The sequence below is a fragment of the Polyodon spathula genome, chromosome 3 (assembly GCF_017654505.1).
Source record: "Polyodon spathula isolate WHYD16114869_AA chromosome 3, ASM1765450v1, whole genome shotgun sequence".
NCBI lineage: Eukaryota > Metazoa > Chordata > Actinopteri > Acipenseriformes > Polyodontidae > Polyodon > Polyodon spathula.
In genome coordinates this window covers 38,285,912-38,307,633 of record NC_054536.1, presented here as the reverse complement: position 1 = coordinate 38,307,633, position 21,722 = coordinate 38,285,912, and the positions used below count along the sequence as shown (strand labels likewise).

The 21,722-nt window shown below is 35.4% G+C and overlaps 1 protein-coding gene across 2 annotated transcripts in view; it reads left to right on the top strand.

Moving 5' to 3' along the window:
• Positions 1-21,722, top strand: part of LOC121313068 (rab effector MyRIP-like) — a 187,260-nt gene that overhangs the window by 104,388 nt on the left and 61,150 nt on the right. For both annotated transcript variants that reach the window (XM_041245207.1, XM_041245206.1), the window contains exons 4-5: positions 9,917-10,053; positions 15,872-15,955. In XM_041245207.1, coding sequence (XP_041101141.1) covers positions 9,917-10,053; positions 15,872-15,955 — 221 coding nt within the window. The remainder of the gene's footprint in view (positions 1-9,916; positions 10,054-15,871; positions 15,956-21,722) is intronic.

The window sequence follows — 21,722 nt, the reverse complement described above, 5'->3', positions numbered from 1 at the left end:
AAGTCTGAGCTGAGTACTGTTCATCATTTCAGGTACAAAATAATATTGCAGCACTCAAGCCATTCAACTGAGTAAGTCTTTTACCATGAAACACGCAAATGGTTTTAATGAACTTTGCTTTTAAGATTCATGCATCAATTCCCCACTATTAGACACGATATGCAGCAGCTATGTTCCCATTTTTTAAACCGAGGATTGTTAGTCAATTTAAAGTTCTGTTGAAATGACAAAATCCTGCAAATGTGAAAAGCTTATAGGATCATATAACTGTTTTATTGCCTGTTAAAGATAAACCATGTGAAAAGTTACAATTCTGCCTGCTGTTTTGTTTGTTTGACAGATACATAAGTGTATGCAATTAGAGGCCAATTTTACTCTAGGTGAAGAACAGAAAGATGGCAATGAGTAATGAATACAACATGATAGTTCTATCTTTAGGCCCCATTTGTCACGTGTATCAAATGAATTATTCAGGGTGATGTCTTTTGAAGCTATTTTTCACACTTATGAATTGATCCATAAAGCAATATTATGTTAAAATGTTTATTGCTGGCATAACACAGCAAGAGCTTGGATACAGTTACTAAATTGTTCAATTATTCTCTCCCTCCCACATTCTGCGAATAGACACCATTACTATACATCTTGTTTTTAAAAATTAAAGATTATTTTGACACCTGCCCCCATGATTTCTAAGCTGCTATGCTAATCAGTGAGCTATTTAAATTGCTGTTTTTGCTTAGTGTCCTTGTTTTCAGGTTAACAGCATGAGGCCTAGGTTATTTAAAGAATGTTTTGAAAACATGTTTATGAATAAATAACCCTATTTAACTCTCCACAAAAGTTTCATAATTTATACAGCGAAATGTTGTTAATACAAAATGGATTGGATAAACATTATTAAGTAGCTCATGGTTAAAACTGTTGTGGTTAGGATCTGACAAATGCTAACTGGTTCATTAGACTGTACTGAATTAGTTAATAGACGACATTTAATTACCAAAGCACTTTGCTGTATTTCCTGTGGTATTCATACAGATAGATTTTTAGTAAAATAAATAATCAAGCTGTGCCCTATGTCTCTAATACCCAGCAGTAGCATAGTGTATTGTATAATATAGACGGTTGAGGATCTTTCAGCCAATCAGACTGCACGTTTTGGCATGCTGTATTCCATGACACATTACAAAGAAATCCCATTGATGACATCACATATACCAAGCCATACTTTTTACTATATTTTTATTCTCAATATCGATACGGTTGAAGTAACATGCTTTTAAAATGCACACCATTGAATGTAATGTATCCTTCCGCCAGTGCAAAATAGTTCCCATACTTTGTCTTTAAAATTTATGAATTGGCTGGAAAAAACATATATATTTTTTTTTTTTTTTGATATTCAAGGTTAGATATTCTATTTACTTATTTTATACACTTTGGTAAATTGTTGTTTCCCTTGTGCAATAATCCTGCTCTGCTCTATTTTGTATTCCTCCGACGCCCTTCCTTTTGGATCGCGTCTCTTCTCAGCGCTAGTTTTAGCTTTTCCAGTCTCAGTGCACCATCTGAACCCAGATGGGCAGGGAGGCAGCCATGCAGAATGTCACTTGTGTCGGTCAACCTGAACAAAACTGCTCACTGCATTCTAATAGACACCGATGTCTGCACTTGCTGTAATGTAGTTTAATATGTATTACATGTTCTTGAAAATCTGAACCTTAATAATAACAATAATAATAATTTATTGATTTTATATAGCACCTTTCTGTGTTCACAAAGCATTTTACATACATAAATAACAATAATCAAAAATAATAAAAGCAACAATAAAACAGCACTTCAAGAAAATTACAAGAATAAAAATATAAACAGATAAAAACACACCGAACTAAAAGCAATTTAAAAAGCCATAGTAAAAAGATGTGTTTTTAAGAGATTTAAAAATATCTGGCGACGGAGCTTCCCCTATTGCGAGGGGAAGCACGTTCCAAAGACGAGGCGTGTAACTGGTGAACGCCTGATCTCCCATTGTTCGCAGCCTCGTCTTTGGAACAACCAGCAATCTTCGCTCCCCAGATCTTAAAGGACGTACATGGGCATGGAAAATTTAAAATTCTTTTAAATAGGCTGGTGCTAGGTAGTAGTTTTTTTTTTTTTTCTCCATCTCATTTTCAGATCCTGCAGTTCCGCTGAATTTGTTCAGCCAAATCGCAGCATTTAATTCATTCAAGCCATTTTATAAAACAGTTCCAGAACTGCAAACATCTGTTGTATGGGTTGTATTGACATTTTTTAATTTCTTGATTCCTGGTATGGGAGGCCATGTTGTGTGTTTCAAACTTGAAAGATGAATGTCAGCAGGATGTAAACAGTGAAATGAAACATTAAAAGATTTACGTTTTTTGTTTGGTTGAACCTGATGAAGAAACCAACGACATTCACATACCTAACTTTATTTAGGTTATTATCATTATCATAGAATAAATATTCAAAAATAGCTCATACTACAAGTAACCCACGTACAATGGAATAGCAGCCATGTAGAAAATATGCTAATTGGAACTTTCTTATGACACGTGAGTGACATTAAAAAGGGTGTTTACAAAGACACTAAGATTTTAGAATGAAGCTAGAAATGTTCCATTTTTACTTAACTGATCATGGCCATCTGGGTTTAAAGCAGATGTAATTGGGGCGCTCTACTGAGGCAGTGTTTAAAGAAATGGGCTTGTAACTAGGAGGTCCCCGGTTCAAATCCCAGCTCATCCACTGACTCTCCTTGAGCAAGTCACTTAGCCTCCTTGTGCTCAGTCTTTTGGGTAAGATGTTGTTGTAAGTTACTCTGCGGCTGATGCATAGTTCACAAACCCTAGTTTCTGTAAGTCGCCTTGGATAAAGGCTTCTGTAAATAAACAAATAATAATCTCTTTTTTTTTCAGAACTCCAAGAAGGGTTAAATATAATTATTTTGTTAAATGTTTCTGTTAAGATTCTCTCGTCGAACAAAAGAGGTTCCTTAATGTGCTTTGCAAACAACAGTATTTGGAAACACCACATTTTAGGGAGTGAAAACCAAATAGGAGAAACAGGCATTTGCCTGTTTTGACTCTGATGGATAGAATTTGTTGCCTGGCTTTTATTAAAGCGATTTGAAGCTTGGAGACTCAATTGTTAAATTACTTTTTTTTTTTTTGATAGACTTAATGATATGCTTATTTTAGAAATATCATCTTAAATTTATATTCAGTTGTTGTTATGTAATATGTGGTGTATGACAGATGTAACGGATGAATGTGTAACCACAATCCCTTGGGACCTCATGCACACAAGATGTTGCATCTCATGAGGCTGTCCTGGTAAGAATGTGGATGTGTGAGAGAGTGTGTGTGTGTGTGTGTATATATATATTATATATATATATATATATATATATATATATATATATATATATATATATATATATATATAATAATAGTGAAAAAGATTAAGCTGACAAATAGTTTTGGATTCAAAAACACTTTATATACAAGAACGGTATACCTCCAATACAATCATATAAGGACGAGATTTAAACTGACTTTGGATAAAGGGGGGGGCTGTATACCACGTTGTTCCTAGCGGGCGCATCCATCTTGTCTTTCAGTTCCCCTCCCCCATCTCACACTATCTCTGCTAGTCTCCTGCCTTTTGGCGTTTAGCTCAGGCACCCATCTGTGAGTTTGAGTCGTGTTAGGCTATGCAAAACTGCACTTAGCTGGAACTCAAAACTTACACAATACTGTATAGAAACTTAACATAAAAGCATATTAAAGCAACTGAATTAGTAAGCACATTAAAACGACTATAAAAACACATTCACACACAATTTAAACATAATGATCAAAAAGAACTTAACTATAAAAGACACACATACGCAATGTAAAACTTACAATTAATAACATAATTAATTCCTCATCCAGAAAGCCATCACTACATACATGATATTTCTGCTTTGCCTCCAGGTAATGTGGATTTCCGAACTGCATATCAAAAACCAAGGGTTACATAATTATGAATGTAACTCTCATTCTGGTATTAAGTTATACAGCTAGTCGATAGAACACAAGGCTACCAATATCTATGTTCCATGTCTACATACTGTATGAGGTATCGTGAATGTGTGAAAATATGGCCGACACAGCATACAGATTTTAAAACTTAAACAACGAAAAAATAGTCTTAGGTGTTTACTTTTGTTGTCAAAAAATGTATTCAGTATTTATTGTAAAGTTAACATGATGAAATGGCATTTTGGTATTGAGGCAGCAGCTGAGGGAAGACCTATAGAATAGCCATCATGGATGTCCATGCTGTGATTCACTCCAAAAGTAATCTTGCGATTTTAGCTTTTTGCACAAAAATGTTTTTGTTTACTCTTTTTAATTTTTTTAAATGTTTTATATACATTTTTTTTATATAAAAGTAAAACAAGTTTGATTACCTGTCCCATTCCCTGTAGAAAAAAAAAATAAAAATTCTAAAAAACACTTTATTTTCATGGTTTTTAAATGGCTTTTGAAATGTTTCGGGTCAGGAGATCAGAAACTGTTAGTCAGTGTCAGTAGATGAGATACAGACATGCAAAGGTGATTCAGTGCTTAAGTCTGAAAGCACTGTTTGACACCAGTGGAACATTGTGCTGTTGTCAATCATTTAACCAAACTTTTTGACTTTCTCTGAAACCTTTCCAGGTCATGCAGACCACTAAACAGTCACGCTGCCGTTAAATGGCATTTCAGTTGTTATTCCCTTAGGGATTCTGGCAGAATATAAATGTACTGTAGTGGCTGATAAAAATGTCTTATAGCATTAAAGATGTATATATTCTACCCTTGGTAAAAGATATGTAATTTTATATAACTGCTTTGAAGGTGCATCAGAATCCTCAACATAAAAAATATAACAAGTAGTGAGTAGGAAACCTGGTTCAGAAAACAATTCATTGCCTGAAGTGCAAAAATAGCCAGGCTGAATTTGCAGACAGACACATCAATACAGTACAATTCAACTCTGTCATCTTCTGGGGAATGTTCATAACACACTCAGTCTCTTTTAAACACAGCTTCTCCCAGACCCAGGCTTGTGGAGCTTCAATGCTGTGGCTTGTCTCCCTGGTGATGTAAACATTTCATAGAGAAGCATACAGTATGTCTCCACAAGTTAGCATGTATGGCCTGTGACCTCAACCTCACTGTGCTCTGAAAATCTGAATTACTAGTACATGGCCAGCATTACTGAACACCAGCTGAAAACTGGCCAATGTTACCAGCTAATGTTAATTGCATTTATATACCTCTGTAAGTGTATATTCTAAGCTCAAGTTGAAGGAGGTAGTGTGATGGCTATGTAACTTTAGTAACAAAACCAAGTATTAACATATGCACTTTTAATAATGTTTTATTAATTTTATGATTGTAAAAAATGGGAAATCCCCTATATGATGTACTGTTAAGGTAACAGTCTAATATTTTTTGAGCCATTTGACATTAGACACATTCATTTTCTAAAGTAGCAGGTGTTGTTGGTACCATAATGTGTCTACTTTTAATACAATTTGTCAGTATCTATAATATAATAATAATAATAATAATAATAATAATAATAATATATATTATTCTGCACATTCTCATAGAAGACGGAACAGTCAGAGTAGTTAGACCTTGTCAGCCATCAATCTGAACATTTGCCTTTCATATCCCTGCTCTAGTGCACTGGGGTTTGAGATCTGTCCTCTAAATCACTCCAGCAGTTTAAAAAAAACAATAAAAACACCATAACATTTGCTCTGGCTTTTCTGTTCTGTAACACATCATGGATCGTTATTGCTGCATTACCTGTTTGACATTGTGGGCAATAATCCTTACATTATAAGTGCACTAGACAGGACATTTTGAAAAGACTGTTGAAATAGACTTTAAAGATATACGTGTTAAAAGTTGTTTGGATGTTAACAGTGAAAAGAAAAATTACAGGTACCTTATTTAAACAGTTGTAGCAATACGTGGGGACTTGTAATGCTTTGTTTTTGAAGATACGCAGAATTGTTGCTCGCAGGATTTAAAGCTATATTACACTTAGATAAAGAGGATTATTCTCGCTTGCGGGATTTAAAATAGAATTACAAATTGTGGATGAAAATTTTAAAGAAATGCCTAGACACACAGAAAACCCAGAAGAATATGCCTGTGACCATAAGAATTTGATGTGGGAGACAGCAAATAAAAGAAGGTAGTATGCAAGTACGGTCCTAATGAGTTAACATACATATTGTGCCAGGAAAAAAAACGCGAAGAATTTTGGAAATAATCGAAAAAAAGAATCTCATACAGTATATAAAAAGTGAAATCCCTGTAAAAAGAAAAAAAAAAAAAAAAAAAAAACATTTCATTGCATCTACATAAAACTCAAAAATAGCTAAAAATAAACCCCTAAAAAATGTAATTAATAAACATCAGAAATCAGAAGCCCTAAATATAGGGCACAATTTACATGGGCTACTAGAATTCTGGTTGGATATGTTTTATTAAGGTACCCTCAAATGCTTTCAAATGTACTATAGTTTAAAAAAAAATATTAATTTGCCTAGTGATCAAGATTCATCTGTTATAGCAATAGAACAAATCTGATGGTTTCACAATGTAGTGGCTCAAGTGAAAATGAAATGTCTGGGGTGGTTAAAATTGATGGGTTGTGTTGTACAGCGCCATTGATCATGAGATGATTCTTGGCTTGTGTGTGTTTGACAGCCCATAAAATAAATGGTAATAAAATGGGATGGATGTTAAACGACTGATAAGAATCTTGAGATTGTAAAATGGCAGTGTATGTGTTTCTGTGGTTGGGAGTCTATATAGGGTAAAACAATGAATGTAGATGTAATTATTGGGTACAAGTTGTATGACTGTATATGTATTCCCCCCTCCCCCCATACACACACATTGTCCCATGCAAACTTTGCAACAGATGACTAAATAAAAAAAAAAATTGGATAATATGTACATATTTTAAGTGGCTGGTATGTTGTCTCTTTCTCCTTTATAAATTGGTCAAAAATATGACTTCACTTTTTAAAGAAAATTAGATTAATTATGTAAGCTTCATAAAATGAAATTAACAAAATTATGTATTTTTATCAAGTCAAAATAAGTAATGTACTGCTGAATGTAAAACCTTATTATTTTATTTTCCGTGAAGCAGCTCAAGATCAGAATCATTTCAATTCATTATGAGATTTGGGAAGACAATTAATTTAATAGTTTCTGTGCCACGGGAAGTTTTAAAGCTTACAGAGCTGAAGTAATGTACTCACTTCTACTGCAAATTTTAATTAAATCTGATTTGGACTTACAGTTGATGGATTAGATTAGAATCCATGAAATGCTTACCTTGTATATTTCAACTCTTTCTCTTCAGGGTTGGATAAGGTATATCTTAGGAAACTCCTTTGCATTCCTTATCTGGGGCTATTTATATTTTTTACTGTTGTGTTGCAAAAAAATATATATTTGCATTTTATAAATATAATCTTGCAACCCTTTCTCTGAAAATGTTATCTTCGCAAACATTTGTTTTCCAAACTGAACACATAAACTTTATATAAAAGTTGCCACAACCATGACATAAAAATGACTAACTGAGTCAACAACTGTTTCTAAAGGCACTCCTCCCTTGCTTGGATATTAGCAATAACAGCATGCATTACTTCTCTATCTATCTATCTATCTATCTATATATATATATATATATATATATATATATATATATATATATATATATATATATATATATATATATATATATATAATTCACTTTATTTGAATAGTTGGCCTGATTGGTTAGTATCTGAAAAACACATTTAAGTTCCCCCATAATTACAGAAACACACTGAAGGATAATGCATCTTAAATTTCACCACAATACAAAAACTCTAATTGCAGACATGCTTACATACAATCCCAACACAAAATTTAAGATGGACCCTTACCCTTATGACGGTTCATATCGCAGCTAAAGCCTTTTGTTATGTTCATAAGGTTACATTTGACCAGAGGCCAATGCTCCATGGGTTTCCATGCCAACATGTTTCATGTTCACACAACCAATTGTTTGCAAACTGCACTGGGTGTTCTACACATAGCTGTGCACATCACGTTTATCTGACTGAATTACCAAACACCAAATCATGACATGGAGGGTAATTTAAATATTATGACAATTGTATTTACTTATGTTTTTGTGATGCAAATTTTGGATAGAAGTGTTATTTTCATCTAATACACAGATGTCGATTTAGGTATAGGAGGTAGACGAACATAAACTATAAGGAAAAAAGGTTCTAACATCCCTGTAGCAGTGTTGTTCTATGGTTTGGGCACAACCAGAGTAGAGTGGACAGTTCCAGTTGTCAGTATTGGGGTGATAATCACTCTTAAGCATGATTCACATGGGAGCAGTTGTCCATAGAGTTGGTCAAAAGCAGAGGACATCTAGTAACCTCCCATTCGTGGAATCGTTTTCGTCAAAAAGTCGGTAAATTCAAAATGAAATACGATGTTGTTGTCAGAGAAAGGCGCTTTTGTGCACAATTTGTAAACAGTAAACTGGGTGTAAACAAATTTTAGAGTTGCCGATTATGTTTTGTATTTTCCCAAATTTGGTTATGCCCAAATGTTGCATTTTACTGAATTGTTGACTCTTGGGACAGATCGTACCAATTGTAGTATTTATATTATGGTTTCTTGCAAAGTTTGGTGTTGCTTTGAGGCAAGTTTAAAATTTTACAGACGGTCCCAATGTCAACAATCGGAGCACCTTTGAGAATCACTTGGGGTGAAAAGAAATGGACAGTTCGCACAGGACTACATTTCACAGATGTCGGTACAAATTCCAAAACCACCTGTTTTGCTGATTTCTAGTCCTGTGTGAATCGGGCTTTACTCTACCTGCAATCACGCACGACACATAGGGACCAAAAGCCTAAGGGTTTTCAGTACTACAGCAAACCCCACATTCCCCCAAGGTGGATGGTCTCAACAGCCAGTCCAGCCACACTTAAGAGTCTACGTTTTTTAAATTAACAGTTCCTTTAACTTTTAACTATGTAAGAATGAGTAAAAAAATACTCATATTAAAGTTAATGGTGGTCCCCCTTTTTGGTGAGCAATTATCCTTTATATTCTGCAAATATTCTGAAGGTTGAGTAGACTAGTTATCTGTATAAGTCTTCTCATACAGGTACTGCACATATCTTGATACATGTAGAAAATTGCCATGCTCTTATCAATTATGGTGTGAACCGAGAGCAAAAAAGAAACTGATTTGCAATGAGATGGTGTGTTAGGTGAATAGCTGACAGTATTTCTTGTATAGCTCAACTAGAATGGAGAATTACTGATGAGGGGCCAGGCACACTCAGATTGGTTTTATTTCAACCATATATCTGGTGAACATTTGTTACAAAACACACAGCATTCACCTGCAGGGTTAAAGCATAATAGATGCATTACGTTGTGCAAAAATGGCAAACCTAAATGGAAAGAAATATAGCAACCCACCATTCAGTCATCATACAGGGCCTAAAGGTATATGAATCCTTAACAAGTATCGTCTCAGAATTAATCTAGATCTCGCCAATAATGACTGCAGATAAATGAATGTTATTAGCCTTTGCTACTAAAAGTTTAATGAATAATTGCAAAGGATTTGTGACATTTAAAGGAAATGTGAAAGAGAGCGAAATGGCTTTAAATATGTAATTGGCAGTAACTTTTTAGCCTCCCCAGATGTATTGATATTTCTGAAATATCACGCTTAAAGTTAATGAATGAAAAATAGAGTTTTAACTTATATCATGGATCTGTTTTTGTCTTTCTAGGCTTCTAAGAACACAGTCTTTGGAATGGTACTACAATAACGTCAAAAGCCGATTCAAACACTTTGGCAGTTCAAAGGTTTTGAAGATGTTTTACAGAAAGCATCATACAGAAAGAGGAGCTCACTCAGATGTAGGAGGTATCTTCTACTTTTTTCATACCGTCATTTTATGATTTAATGATCTTTCCAACAGAAAAAAAAAAGTCTTTGTGTCTGCAGCAGTAGTGTGCAGTCCGCAAAAACTGGAGGTTGGTAATTAGTTTGGACTGCATTGTAAACAAAGTGACAATTCAATTAGGGGATTTGGGGAAAACACTAAAAAACTATTTTGGCTGTGCTATCACTGGATGTCATGTTATCACACAAAATATTATTTATTTATAGTAATAAATAATTCTTACAAATCCGTTTTTATTTGTAAATGATGCTTTCAGTCTGGCCCTCCTTCAATTTCAGTATATCGCAAGCTGCAAAGATCATTGACGGTCAGGTACGCTCTGCAAAAGGGGCCATGAAAGTTATCATATTTATATAGGTGCCAAATATATATGCAGTGATTTTATAATGTATAGTAAACCCTGATGTTCTTTGTATTAGATAGCTGGTTTGGCACCCAATACAGTAGTTTATATATAATGCTGCAAAATATTTCTATACCAAATGCTTTCCATGGTCTTCGCTGGACATTTTCATATTTCCAATGGCATGTTTTCTGAGGGTTGTCCATTTATTGAGGAACCAAATCAAATAAAGTATACAGCAATAATCCATTCCTGAAGCTTTTGACAACTGGGTAATATAGGCAACTCAAAACATGTCTATGTGCATCGCTGCATGGTTGTTAACTTTGAACGAGATTGGTCCCACAGTTAAATGCAAACTTTGTTACTATTAATTTTCAAACAAATAGAAGTAGGTTATGTTCATTCTATTTTCATCAATATCAATCAATCAATATTTTCCTTATATAGCGCCTTTCATACAAATAGTATATCAAATTGTTGTACAGGACAAAATAGTAGAACATGTAAATACACTGTGTTTGTATAGAAATTAAAGAATAACAGAGCTTAGAATTCAGTTTAAAAAAAGCCAATACATAAAAAAAACAGAAAATCTAAATATAATACATTTATATAGAAATGATAGAAAAGCACAGTTTCAAATTTAGTTTAAAAAAGTTTGTTGTCAGTTTTGACTTAGTCATCAACTGATGTAGCACTTCTGATATGAGATGGCAGTGCATTCCACAATCTGGTAGCATAGTGGCTAAAAGCTCTCCCTTTCTTTTTGTGTTCACTTGTGGGAAGCACAGAAGGCTTGTCAGCTGATTTTAAGTCATGAGAAAGTTTACATGTGACTACAAGCTCCTTTATATAATCTGGTGCCATACCTTTAAGTGTTTTATGTCAGAAGTAATATTGTAATTCTAAACTTCACTGGGAGCCAGTGCAGTGAAGCCAGCACAGGTGTTATACAGTGGCTCTCAAAAGTATTCACCCCCCTTGGACTTTTCCACATTTTATTGTGTTACAACATGGAAACAAAATGGATTTAATTAGGAGTTTTTGACTGATCAACACAAAAAATCCATAATGTCAAAGTGGAAAATAAATTCTACAAATTGTTCTAAGTGAATTACAAATACAAAACAGAAAATAATTGATTGCATAAGTATTCACCCCCTTGAGTCAATATTTGGTAGAGGCACCTTTGGCAACAATTATAGTCATGAGTCTGTTTGGATAAGTCTCTACCAGCTTTGCACATCTGGACACTGCAATTTTAGTCCATTATTCTTTGCAAAATTGCTCAAGCTCCGTCAAGTAGGATGGGGACCTTTGGTCAACAGCAATTTTCAACTCTTTCTATATATTCTCAATTGGATTGAGGTCTGGGCTTTGACTGGGCCACTCCAGGACATTGACCTTTTTGTTTTTAAGCCACTCCAGTGTGGCTTTGGCTGTATGTTTAGGGTCATTGTCCTGCTGGAAGGTGAATCTTCTCCCAAGTCCCAGGTCTCTTGCAGACTTCAGCAGATTTTCCTCTAGGATTTCTCTGTGATTTGCTGCATCTATTTTGCCCTCTATCTTCACAAGTTTTCCAGGCCCTGACGCAAAGAAGCATCCCTATAGCATGATGCTGCCACCACCATGCTTCTTGGTAGGGAGGGTTTTATCAGGATGTTGTGCGGTGTTAGGCTTGCGCCAAACATAGAACTTAGTGTTCAGGCCAAAAAGCTTTATTTTGGTCTCATCAGACCATAGAATCTTCTTCCACTTGGTCTCAGAGTCTCCCCCATGCCTTCTGGCAAACTAGCCGAGATTTGATGAGTTGTATTCAACAATGGCTTTCTTTTTGCCACTCTCCCATAAAGGCCAGTTTTGTGAAGCACCCGGGCTATTGTTGCGGTATGCACAGCTCAGCCGTGGAAGACTGTAACTCCTTTAGAGTTGCCATAGGCCTCTTGGTGGCCTCCCTTAGTGCCCTTCTTGCCCGGATACTCAGTTTTTGAGGACAGCCTGTTCTAGACAGATTCACAGTTGTGCCATATTCTCTCCAGTTCTTAATAATGGGCTTTACTGTGCTCTGGGGGATATTCAGTGCCTTGGAAATGTTCTTATATCTTACCCCTGATTGGTGCTTTCGAAGAACCTTTTTCCAGATTTGCTTTGAATGTTCCTTCGTCTTCATGATGTAGTTTTTGTTAGAAAATGTATTAACCAACTGTGGGACCGCCTAGAGACAGGTGTATTTAACCTGAAATCATCTGAAACACCTTAATTGCACAAAGGTGGAATTGCCATTCAACTAATTATGTGACTTCTAGAGACAATTGGTCGCACCAGAGCTTATTTAGGTGTGTCATAGCAAAGGGGGTGAATACTTATGCAATCAATTATTTTCTGTTTTATATTTGTAATTAATTTAGAACAATTTGTAGAATTTTATTTTTCACTTTGACATGGACTTTTTTTGTGTTGATCAGTGGCAAAAACTCCTAATTAAATCCATTTTGATTCCATGTTGTAACACAATAAAATGTGGAAAAGTCCAAGGGGGTGAATACTTTTGAGAGCCACTGTACCTCTTATCCTTTGTACAGATCTCACCCCGTGCATAGAACAGTGCACCCACTTCCAATATTCAAAAATCAACAGAAAAACACATACCTGGTACCTTTTGTAAAATGGATTAGCATTATGATTTTGATGAACATCACACTAGTTTTTCTTTAGAGATATTACCAAAATTGTTACCAAAAAAAAAAAAAAAAAAAATCATCCACCTTTTGTTTTTAATACCTTGTATTTGTTTTTAATGACCAGGGTGGGGGTGATGGAAGTTATGTTTTTCAAAAAAACAAAATATTTTTCCTATTAAAGCTATTTCTGTGTACAATATTAATTCGTGTGATTTATAATATGTTAATATGTCATGTGATGTCATGGGTCAGAACCCAAAATTAGGCACCCTACATACATGTATACAAAAAAGAGAATCCTAGACCTACTTAAGCAAAATCAGCAGCAAAAAATGTATTGATGTGCAATAGAGTGAACCTGATATGCCAGGGTGAACAAAATAACATTTTATATTAAAAAAAATAAAAAAATTATTATAAACAATATTAAAACATATACATAGGCACATTCTTTACTGAAAGTGACTTCAGACAACCTCTTTATTTTGTTATCAGCATGCATTTCACTATGTTAGCAAGGTTTAGACTACCTGTTTACAGATTAGAGAGAGCCTGAAATTATTAATTTAAGAAATTATATATTCTGGAGCAAACTAACTCTGGTACTGTTCATCACTAGTATAACATGTATGAGTAAACTGCACACATCGTCTGCCGTTTTCCTAGAATGAGACGTACAGATATGTGTTCTTATAAAATGCAAGTGCTGTTATTATCATAACATCATGGTTGTGATTGAAATAACCTTGGTTTGCTGTCTATAAGCTTGTCTTGTGTTCAAGATAACATATCTCTATGGATTGCTCCTGCATACATAATATTTAATACATCTATTACACAGGAGAACTATCACAATATGGCATAGTACAAAGACGCTTTATAGCTTTAGTTTTTACGACCTTGTGATGTTCAGACTTTACATAAATAATTCATAAATACCTTACAATTACTGATAAAAAAAAGGGTAAAATGCATTTGTAAAATCAAAACTAACCAAATATATAAATAAAGCAGGGGTTTATAGCCAATTTCTTAAGAATTATAAATAAAATTTGATAACTGTTTTCAAAAGATGACCCAGTTTATTTAATTTTATATACAAACATATGCTTCCAAGATCTCTTATTTAGGTGTAAGTGGAAATTGAGGTCGAACCATGTTCATTCTTTTAACCTCCATAATCAATGAATAAAGAAATAGAGATGACGAAATTTGGACATCACTTCTAAGTTTTTGTATATGTGGACATCCAAAACGCTAACAGCTGCAGTATTAATGAAAATAACAGCTGAGCTGGTGTTAGCTTAAAATAATGTTTATTTTAATTTGCCACATGAACAACAAATGCTGTATCAATACTGTGTACATGAAGCTCAAGTACTGCAACTGTTGTTTTTTGTTTTGTTTTTTTTAATATATAGATCTGCCAGCCTTAATCTCCCTTACAGAGCCTACTAAGGGGGTGTGGACTGGCTGTGGTTAGTTTGATCAGCCAATATAATCACTTCACATTCCCAGGGTAAACATTTAATACATTTGAATGAAATCTCATTAAATGCAGAGGCAGTTTAGAAACCATACAAAATCCCACTCAATCCTAAAAAAAGATAGATTTAAATACTGTAAAAAAAATAATAATTAAATATACAATAATTGCCTAGAACTAGAGGTATTACAAAATATTTTATATGGCTTATTGAAAACATTCACACCTGGTTACATAACTGAAATAACTGAGCGGTTACCGCTTCCTTTTATCAACATTTAGGAAGGCTATATGAGCATAGCAAATCATAGTTGGAAAGCAAGTTTTGGGATAGGACTTGCAATGCAAAAGCAAGGGTCAGCACACAGGCAACCTACGCCTTGCATTCACAAAACTCATAAATCAAGACAGCCTTATAAGCTTAAAGACACTAGGGTGAACACTATCAGCCTTAGCTGCTTTACAGATGAACTCTGATAAGACAGTTATTTTTGCAGTAGCAACTACAAGCCACAAAATCTCTCAAAATAGACCTGGGAAACATAAAAAATAAAATGTATCTTTTGAGTCGCATATTCGCATTCGCCAAAGTCTCCTTTTACCATTTGCAAAACACTTCTAAACTTAGGCAATTGCTGTCATTGTCTGATGCTGTGAAACTAATTCATGCTTTTGTGCCTTCCCGACTTGGCTATTGTAATGCTCTATTTGCTGGGCTTCTGGGTGATGCCATAAATCGCCTGCAGCGTATACAGAATGCAACTACCATACAGTGGCTCTCAAAAGTATTCACACCCCCCTTGGACTTTTCCACATTTTATTGTGTTACAATGTGGAATAAAAAATGTAAAGAATTAATTGTTGGTTACTACAGTGTTTTGTGGCCTGATCCCATGTACAAATAATATAGTACCATCCAAAACCACTATGGTTTCTAATAGTATTATATGTATTAAATTCATAGGCATTATAGTGGATCTTTCACGTGATTTCTCTTGAAAGTATTTTGGTAGTTATTTTTTCTAAAGTTTTGGTGTTTAATAGTTGAAGTCTAGATTTGATAGCATTTATCTGAGATCCTAATAAACACATTCTTGCCAATATTTAAATCCAGTATACATTTGAGACTGTGAATTTATAATTTGTGTCAATAACTAAAATTACGGATTGAATAGCAAAAATTAGATTAGAAGGGACATGTGTAATATGAAATTGCTAAATACAATGCTTCTGGTTTTGTCAACCTTTTCTTGTTTTTTTCTTAGTAGATGGAAGCTTTCATGAAGGAAGTGTTGACTATGCAGAAAGCACCTGTGGCAGCGACTCTACGTTTTACAGACAAAGTGAAGGTATGGTCATTCAAACATGGACACTCATTCATTGTGGATTTTTTGTATTTATTTTTTGGACCAGATTGGTTTAAAAACAAACATAAATAATTACAGTTGCATACAATAGAAGTTGTTACATTGCTGCACCCCGAGGCAGATTGGCGCACGGCCTCTGAGAAAAACCACTAACACTACTATGGCAAAAAAAACAAACATTTAATTAATACTCTTAAATAAATATTTTTATTTACATATTAATGACAGAATACAATTTCCAAGTGTTTGTAATTACAAAAAATATACTATTGTTGTAGACTAGCCTAAGACTTTTTTGCAAACTATAAGACAGACGGACAAAAAAGATATGACAGACGCACACATGTATGCATGTTCCAATATGCAAATTACTTGCTGTTCGATTGGTCCGATGTGAACAGTGTGCAATTAAATTCACAGACAGTAAAGAATCGGACATTTATTAGTATTCGTGTACAAAACACCCAGTATGGATCGACGTTACTTAAGAGGGAGTGCTAAGAGAAAGCTTAAGCAAGCAAAAAAGATTAAAGAAGCTTCTTTGTGTCAAAAGATACCAACAATATATCAATATTTCAAGGAGAGAGAGAAATGAGAAACATCTGACGAAGATGATATCCCTGGTTCGGCAGACAGTGCTTCTGACAATTCGACATGATGAGGAAGCTGCAGACGACGGCTGACCGGAAGCAGTGATGCACGTGAAACAAATGCAATCAAAGCAGCTCAATTTGGCAGTGATCCTACATTGTGGAATAACATTGATGACAGCTTCAGGAGTTTTTGGATTACTAAGGGTTCAGATGATTGTCAAAATAAAAACGTGCTCCCGAGTGGAGCATCCAGTAAAAGCATTGGTGTAGAGTGCAGGATGTGCCCTATAGTCTGGACATCACCGATTCGAGTCCAGGCTATTCTTTTGCCACCAGCAACCCCTGTGGTGTGGTCTGGCCAGGTGCTGCGGGCTTGCCTGCAGGTTGCCCAGGGCTGCGCTGTCCTCAGACGCTGTAGCTCTGGGTGGCCTCATGGTGAGTCTGCAGTGCTTCGGAGGACAGCGTTTTTTTCTCTTCACCCCTCCAGAGTCAGCGCAGGGGTTATAGCGGTGAGCTGAGCTAAACAAAATAATTGGACACTACTAAATTGGTGAGAAAATAATAAAAAAAAAACTAATTGTCGACTCTTAAAAATATTTAAATAAATAAACAGATAAATAAAAACTAAAAAAAATTGTCTACTTCTGCTCCGGTGATTGGAGGGAAGACGCATTTTCTTGGCGGCTGCTCAATGGTGAATCTGTTATGCGGGACTGGCTTATTTACGCACCATCTTCTGGAAATGTTTACTGCTTTGCCTGCAAACTTCTTTCAATCAAAGTGCATGCGTTTATTGAAGGATTCAACGACTGGAAAGACCCTGAATGCCTTTCTGAACACGGAAAAAACTTGGAACACCGAAACCATATGCTGGCATGGATACAACGTGCAAAGGCAACAGGTACAGCTGATGCAAATCTAGCACTGCAATTTGTTGTAGCATGTTGTAGCAGTTATCAAATTCTTAAGTGGGCGTGGACTTGCATTCCATGGCCACTGTGAGCATTTAGGATCACCACATACTGGAAACTGTTTAGAGATTTTGGAGCTGATTGCTCAGTTTGATCCATTTTTGGCAGACGGTATGACTAAATTCGGACAGAAGGGTAAAGGTAATCCTTCTTATCTGTCATCAAGTACGTAAAGAATTCATTGATTTGATGGGGCAGAAAATTAAAAAAACAATAGCAGCAGAACTGCAACAAGCCAAATATTTTTCAGTGATTGTGGATTCGAACCAGATTTATCACATGTTGATCATCTGACTTTCGGGTTCATAGGGGAAAATTGTAGAATGGTTTATTGGATTTGAGCCACTAGAGAATCATACAGGTGCAAGCCTTGCTGACTGTGTACTTGCAATGGTGAATAACTTGGGTTTGGACATCTCCAATTGCCCTGGACAATCATGACAGTGCCAGCAATATGTTGGAGCGATACAACGGTCTGAAGGCACATCTAAAACGACTAAACCCACTTATTCGCTATGTTCCATGTGCTGTCCATTCTTTTAATTTAGTGGGATTTAAGAGTATTAACAGCAGCTGTTCAAATGCTATTAATTTTGTCTGGTTTCTGCATTTGCTTTATGTTCAGCGTCCACGTATAGCTGGAAACAGGTTTTCCGCAATGAGGGTCGCCAGTCATTCTTGACACTCAAAAGTCTGTCAGACACAAGATGGAGCAGTTGCATAGATTCCATGAAAGCTCTGTGACAGAACTGCAATGCAATTCAGCAAACCCTGGAAGACCTGTCACAAGATGCGAACCAGTCACATGACACCCGACTGGAAGCTGCTTCCCTTCAGAGCAAGATGAAACAATTGGAAACCTCCTGTATGGCACAATTTTGGGACACCGTTCTTCAAAGGTTTAAATGACCAGTTTCCAGTTACAGAAAAGTGATATTGACCTGAATACAGCAGTTCAGTTACTGCAATCACTTCAGTCATTTGTGGTCTCCCTGCAAGGTCATTTCCATACTTTTGAAAATGGTGCTAAAAACACATGCAGGACTGTTTCACAAAATTATCAAAGTGACATGAAAACAGTTTACAGATGAATAGGCAGAACCTGAGACCTTACTTGAGGGAAGCCAAAAGTTTCACGTTGAGACTTTCTGTGTTGTAATTGACCAGTTACTAGCTTGTCTTCATCACCAACTGGGTGCCTATAGGATGCTGACAGTCGCTTTGGAGCAACTTGTTGGACTTGCTGCAGTTCATCCCAGTGACTTGAGACAGAACTTTCCTGCTGAACTCATATAATTCATATTGTTTATACAGGATAAACTAGACAAATCTCCTGCCAAACTGTTGCAAGTTTTAATGCAAAGTGGTCTTCAGCCAACATTCCCTAACGTGTACATTGCTCTTAGACTTTTCCTGACCCTACCTCTGACAAACTGTGAAGGAGAACATACGTTCTCGGCAATGGCAAGGATACAAAATGAACTGAGATCAACAATACATCAAAGACATTTGAATGCCTTGTCTCTAATGGCAGTTGAGTCAGAACTGGTGTGACAAATAGGCTTTGACGACATTGTATTTATTTTTCCTCCCTTAAAGCTTGGAAGAAAACAATAATTTAAAAGGTAATACATACATTCTCATGATATGTTATATTTTATGTGTTTGTATTTTTTCACATTTGATTACATAATTATATGATGGTATTATTAAAACACAGGTGTAATGGGTATATAAAAGAGAGACATTTACAGTAAGTGTAGCACATGTTTAATGTTTTAGGAATGATAAACCGTTAATGTATTGCTTTATTTTAATTGCAAGAATCACTGTAAAGGCATTGTTAGACTCGTACTAGAGGCTATCGGTATTGCCTGTATGTTTTCTTGTAGTTTACCGCAGTGTAAGTCAAACAAGTCTACATGACCACTAAACTAAAACATCTTTCTGTTTTCATGTTATTTTACATTTATGGCGATCCCATGCATCTCCGTCAATATCCTAAGGCAATTATTTTGTTCAGTTTTGTGGGTGGAAGAATTGAGTAGTTAATTAAGACATTGCGCGTTGTGATTTAATTTGCTTTATTATTAATGCAATGTGTCAACATTTAATGGGTCTATTTATTAATGCATTTTGATACATTCATGTTTAATAGTGTGTGGGGGCCTCCAAGTTTCTTTGTGCCCAGGGCCCCAATAATTCTTAATCCACCTCTGGCTGCATCATACAGTTTTTGTATATGTTCTTTACACCGTGATGATGTCATAGTTAAAATAGTCATTCATATCATTATGTAATTTTACATTCATGTATAAATGTAGTGTGTGTATGTGTAATATACAGCGCTGGAAAAAATTAAGAGACCACTGCAAAATTATCAGTTTCTCTGGTTTTGCTATTTATAGGTATGTGTTTGGGTAAAACGAACATTTTAGTTTTATTCTATAAACTACTGACAACATTTCTTCCAAATTCCAAATAAAAATATTGTCATTTAGAGCATTTATTTGCAGAAAATGACAACTGGTCAAAATAACAAAAAAGATGCAGTGTTGTCAGACCTCGAATAATGCAAAGAAAATAAGTTCATATTCATTTTTAAACAACACAATACTAATGTTTTAACTTAGGAAGAGTTCAGAAATCAATATTTGGTGGAATAACCCTGATTTTCAATCACAGCTTTCATGCATCTTGGCATGCTCTCCACCAGTCTTTCACATTGATGTTGGGTGACTTTATGCCACTCCTGGCACAAAAATTCAAGCAGCTCGGCTTTGTTTGATGGCTTTTGACCATCCATCTTCCTCTTGATCACATTCCAGAGGTTTTCAGTGGGGTTCAGGTCTGGAGATTGGGCTGGCCATGACAGGGTCTTGATCTGGTGGTCCTCCATCCACACGTTGATTGACCTGGGTGTGTGGCATGGAGCATTGTCCTGCTAGAAAAACCAATCCTCAGAGTTGGGGAACATTGTCAGAGTAGAAGGAAGCAAGTTTTCTTCCAGGACAACCTTGTACTTGGCTTGATTCATGCTAAAGCTGCGTGATTCCAGCCTTGCTGAAGCACCCCCAGATCATCACTGATCCTCCACCACATTTCACAGTGGGTGCAAGACACTGTGGCTTGTAGGCCTCTCCAGGTCTCCGTCTAACCATTAGATGACCAGGTGTTGGGCAAAGCTGAAAATTTGACTCATCTGGGGGTGCTTCAGCAAGGCTGGAATCGGGCAGATTTGTCTTTGTGAAGGACGCATGAATCAAGCCAAGTACAAGGTTGTTCCGGAAGAAAACTTGCTTCCTTCAGATCAAGACCCTGTCATGCCCAGCCCAATCTCCAGACCTGAAACCCATTGAAAATTTCTGGAATGTGATCAAGAGGAAGGTGGATGGTCACAAGCCATCAAACAAAGACGAGCTGCTTGAATTTTTGCACCAGGAGTGGCATAAAGTCACCCAACATCAATGTGAAAGACTGGTGGAGAGCATGCCAAGATGCATGAAAGCTGTGATTGAAAATCAGGGTTATTCCACCAAATATTGATTTCTGAACTCTTCCTAAGTTAAAACATTAGTATTGTGTTGTTTAAAAATGAATATGAACTTATTTTCTTTGCATTATTCGAGGTCTGACAACACTGCATCTTTTTTGTTATTTTGACCAGTTGTCATTTTCTGCAAATAAATGCTCTAAATGACAATATTTTTATTTGGAATCTGGGAGAAATGTTGTCAGTAGTTTATAGAATAAAACAAAAATGTTCATTTTACCCAAACACATACCTATAAATAGTAAAACCAGAGAAACTGATAATTTTGCAGTGGTCTCTTAATTTTTTCCAGAGCTGTGTGTATGTATGTGTATATATATATATATATATATATATATATATATATATATATATATATATATATATATATATATATATATATATATATATATATATATATATACACATACACACACACACACACACACACACACAGTGCCTTGCAAAAGTATTCTGACCCCTGACCAATTCTCTCATATTACTGAATTACAAATGGTACATTGAAATTTCGTTCTGTTCGATATTTTATTTTTAAACACTGAAACTCAGAATCAATTATTGTAAAGTGACATTGGTTTTATGTTGGGAAATATTTTTAAGAAAAAAAATAAAAAACTGAAATATCTTGCTTA